The sequence below is a fragment of the Tachysurus fulvidraco genome, chromosome 17 (assembly GCF_022655615.1).
Source record: "Tachysurus fulvidraco isolate hzauxx_2018 chromosome 17, HZAU_PFXX_2.0, whole genome shotgun sequence".
Classification (NCBI taxonomy): domain Eukaryota; kingdom Metazoa; phylum Chordata; class Actinopteri; order Siluriformes; family Bagridae; genus Tachysurus; species Tachysurus fulvidraco.
The window spans coordinates 2507478-2512448 of NC_062534.1; the positions used below are offsets into that span (position 1 = coordinate 2507478).

General features: G+C 41.5%; 1 protein-coding gene across 1 annotated transcript in view; it reads right to left on the minus strand.

Annotated features, from left to right (window-relative positions):
• The window catches only part of slc7a11 (solute carrier family 7 member 11), a 23644-nt gene extending 21697 nt beyond the window's left edge, over positions 1 to 1947 (minus strand). The window contains exon 1 of the mRNA XM_027163602.2: positions 1292 to 1947. Coding sequence (XP_027019403.1) covers positions 1292 to 1523 — 232 coding nt within the window. The 5' untranslated portion in view covers positions 1524 to 1947. The remainder of the gene's footprint in view (positions 1 to 1291) is intronic.
• Positions 1948 to 4971: the final 3024 nt, after the last annotated feature.

Genomic DNA, 4971 nt, shown 5'->3' on the forward strand with positions numbered 1-4971 from the left:
GTTCATTCCCATGACCACACACCTCCACTTCACATTCAATTTCACCCGCGTTACAAACCGATTCAAAATAATTACTAACAATTAGCATTAGTCCCTGCTCCTGGTATGCTAATGGGTCAAACAGACAATTACCTTTGCTTAAGGAAGCAAAACACTCGGTAATTGATGCAAAACAAAATGACTAGAAAATGACTGAGGTAAACAATTATGCAGGAGATTATCGCTAACTCCGGTTAGCATGCAGGCCCTAAAATGATCACAGTGTCACGATGACTCATCCGATTTATATCCGTTCAGGAAAAATACCTGATACCTGATAGTCTGCCGTGTCGTGTTGTCAGAGGAAATGAATCAGTGATGACCAGGTATGATGAAACGAAGTTACAAAAATTTTATTGTAAATTTTAATTAAAACGAATCATGCAACATAACATCGTTTCTAGCTCCGCCCACGAACGACATAGCTCTGGCGCTAGAGCGTCTTGTTTAATACCGAGGGTTCATCTGGAGGTGAGTTCAATACTGAGAGCATATTATATACAATTTATACAGAATTTCTCCATTTGTTTTCATGAGTTTCTTTATCCCACATCCATCTGAGTTGCACTAATTCCAGAGTGGACCCCGGGGACGCCGGGTCCGAGATAGGAGTAAATCCGTGCGGACGTGAGGAGAACTTGTGAAGCTCCACAATGATAACATTGAATCATTGCTCAGGATTGAACCAGGATCAAGTCCTGGATTCTTATAGCTTTAATAAACTCTCTTTATCGGTGCACGTAACGTTTTTTGATCATGATTTATATTTTTTTTTTTTTAGATGTGAAACCCAGGTCTGATTAAAGTCAAGACCAGGTCTGCTCAGTGTGTGTTCCAAGCTCAAGTCCTCTTCATATCAGAAGTGTTTTAAACAAAGACAAATAAAAAAAGAACTGTCACACTGAAAAATTGTGGCCTGTCCCTTTAAGAGCACCTGGTTCTCTCCCTGCACGAAGAGCACCGTGCGTAGCTTAGGAAAGTACTTCCGTACTGTGAGCTACACACACACACACACACACACACACACACACACACACACACACACACACACATACACACACGTAACACACCCCCAATGTGGCCGAGCTTTTCCTCCTTGAGCAGTACAGTTCTCTGCAGAGAGACTCTCAATCAACACTTGTAGAGAGATTTGAATCGGCAGCCTGACACTGTGTATGTGTGTGTGTGTGTGTGTGTGTGTGTGTGTGTGTGTGTGTGTGTGTGTGTGTGTGTGTGTATGGACTGCACTCACCCAGTAATGACAGGAACCCACAAGCCACCCAGACCACCAGGGACATTCCTACACTGCCCGAGTTCTGTAGGATGCCCTTGGGTGAGATGAAGATTCCAGCACCAATGATGGTTCCAATGATGATGGAGATCCCACGCAGCAGCGTCACCTTCTTCTTTAACTGAACTTTTCCTTCATTGTGGTCCTTGCATTTTTGTGTACTGCTGAGATCCTGAGCCTTCCGTTTAGCCATGGTGATATAAGAACTCACACACACACACTCACACACTCACACACACACACACACACACACACACTCACACACACACTCAGTGCGAGTCAGTGGAAGGAAAGCCGGCCTGCATTTAAATACTCATGACAGTCGGGCTGAGACAGGAACTAGGTGTTCCCACAATGTAAAGCAGACTTCTGATACGCTGCCTGCAGTCTAAAGCAATTCCCTCCTGAGTAGCTAACAAGCCACGCTGACCTGCCCTCTTTTTGGTCACAGTCCTCCTCCTTTTTTTTTTTTTCTTTTTACTCTTCCTTTAAACAAGCAGCAGTGAGAAGGGCCTAGGGCCACGTGGAGCTGAAAAACCTCTGAGTCATGATGCAACAGCTAAACCACATGACGTCAGACGGCACAGGAAACGACCGTTTCGTTCCTTCCCCCTGCTCTCTATTAGCTTACATCTCTCTCTCTCTCTCTCTCTCTCTCTCTCTCTCTCTCTCTCTCTCTCTCTCTCTCTCTCTCTCTCACTGTCTGTCTCACTCTAACAAATCTCCAACTCACTGCTCACACACGTGCCCTGACTACAAAGCTCTTGATTTGACTGTGAGCCTGAAATTCTTTTTATTTTCTTTTTCTTTTTTCTTTCTTTCTTTTTTTTTCTTTTTTTTTTTAAAAAGACCAGTTTGAGGCTGATTTAGCATGAACCGTGGAATCAAATCATTATTTCTTTAGTCATTTCACTTCCGATGAAGCCCTTATTCATAAATAATTCATAACATGAGAACTTAAAATTATATAACCCAAAAAATTCAATAAATAAACCCAAAAAAAACCCCAAAACAAACAAACAAACAAACAAAAAAACAGGAAACCGGAAATTTCTGAACCTTCCATGAATGTTCTGTAGCTGTCTGTGTCCTTAAAAAAAAGCTTCATCTTAGACGTCGTCTTTATTGAATAAGATGTTTGTATAAGATTTATTGTTTTATTCTTATTTGCATATGCTAATATACTAGTTACCGTGAATGAGCTGTTACCATAGAAACAATGTGTTAGACCCAGTACTTAAATATACACGTAAAGCACAATACGTTATTATAACATGTTTACTGTATAAGTTTAGAAGTTATAAAGGATATAATTCATAATTCAACCACATAGCTAATTTCTCTAAAGCTATGGCCTCTTACGTTAGTGTGTCTTTGAACAAAACATTTCTGAAGAAGGCATGAAGAAAAAAAAAATGAAAAATGATGCAACATCACGTTACATCATTAACGGCTCCACCCACGACCGACGTGTGATACTGAGACAGTCTACGACACTCATTTGAGCTTTCACAAGAGTCAGCTCCAGTCATGGTGACTACACAAAAATATCAAAATTTCTGGCAAACAAGCAGAAAACTGGTAAGAGCAAAATAAACCCTGATATGATGAACGATGACGTCAGCTGTACACAGGGTCCAGGATCTAATCTTCAAGGACTGCCTGTGGAAAACTTTCAAGACGTCATTTGTACTGTGTGCAGTCTGTAATATGTAGTAACCAGAGACAGAGGGTTAAATATGCAGAATGCTTGATATACTGTACACACTATAGAGTCAAAAGGTTCCATCACACACACACGGGTTCTCATGGGTTAAATATGCAGAATGTTTGCAACCAGAAAACCAGAGCTGTGATTTCATATTGGTCTTCCAATAAAACAGATCTGCACTGGATCACCGATAACCTAAAATCACTTAGCTGTTCCAATGAATTAGAATGCCATAAAAGTGCTTAGGATCTAGAACCAACGAAAATCACCAGTGAACTAGAAACCCACAGAAGATCTCAGGAAGATCCCATCAGAAAACCCAGTGTGCTCCAACCAAAGAGTCGCTCCAAGAAACCTCACGGAAAGTCTAATAAACTTTGACTCCACAGAAGCTTTAATGAACTAGAACTCTTCAGTTATGAACTAGAACCACAGAGAATAAACAATGAACTAGAATCCCCTAAAGCAGCGGTGTCCAACCTTACCCACAAAGGGCCGGTGTGGGTGCAGGTTTTCATTCCAACCAAGCAGAAGCCACACCTGATTCCACCTGTTTAAACAGTTGTTCTTGGCTTTTAGTAGACTCTGGTGTGGCTTCTGCTTGTTTGGAATGAAAACCTGCACCCACACCGGCCATTTGTGGATAAGGATGGACTTCATAACAAACTAGCATACCATAGGCCACGTTCACACTGCAGGTGAAAGTGGCCCAAATCCGATTTTTGGGGGGTCAAGTGACCAGGTCAGACTTCTTCAGGAGTAGTGTGAACACAGAAATCTGGCCCAGATCTGATTTTTTTCAAATCAGATCTGGGCCTCTTCCATATGTGGTCCTGAATCAGACCCAAATCTGATTTTTTTCCAATGTGGCCACAGTGTGAACAGCCGAGGCTGATTTGATGCGACTTTTACGTCAATCTACATCGACATTGGTCACAATTTGGCGAAAACTTTCTTTTTTTTCTTTCTTTTTTTTCTTTTTTTGCGCTGGCGAAAACGTGACACAAACTTGACTGGTAACGTGTGTGTTAAGAGTGTTATATAAAGTGGTTACGTGAACCAGCTCATAATGTTTGCATTGAATACATCACATTATAGCATTACATGATATGTTTGCTTGCACCAGATGATACAACGGCGTGCTGCGTGTGACGTCATTGTTATTGTTCGTTTGCGCATGCGGGTCAGTTCGAAACCACAAACAGAGAATAACACACAATAGAGACTCTGATGAGCTAGAAACCCAGAGGCACACCAGTGTTATTAGAACCCCACAGAATCTCATCAGCACTTCAGTGAACTAGAATCATACATAATCTCTACTTCGTTACTCCATTGAACTTGATCCACACAGAAGGTCTAACAATTTAAGACTCCATAGAAACTCTAATGTGCTACAACCGATAAGTGCTCAATCAGAGAAGCACGAATGAACAAGAAGCCCTTCAGAACCCCAATTAACTAGAACCCCAACATAAACTCTAATCATCTAGAATTCCATAGAACCTCCAATAATCTTGGACTCCGTAGAAGCTTCCGGTGAACTAGACCGGCATAGTGGTGCTCATGAACTTAAACCCCAACGAATCACCAGTGAACCAGAACCCCACAGAAGCTCCAACGATCTCCCATTACATTACTTAGTTGCACCAGTGAAATAGAATGCCCTAGAACCAGGTAGAACCTCTACTGGTTCCCGTTTAAACCTAACACCCGTCTCTATAGTTAGCAGCTTTGATTTGTATATGTCAAAATGAGCGAAGTCCTTACTTTTAATCCATCCCACATTATTCATGGAGTTCTATTCACTTCCATAGCTGTGTGAGTAAGGAGAAACCTGCGGTGTAAAAGCTCCCATTTAAGCCTCAAAGATTTAATATGTGGGTCAGAAAGAGGGCAAAAAATCCATTACCCTGGCAGTTAAATACTT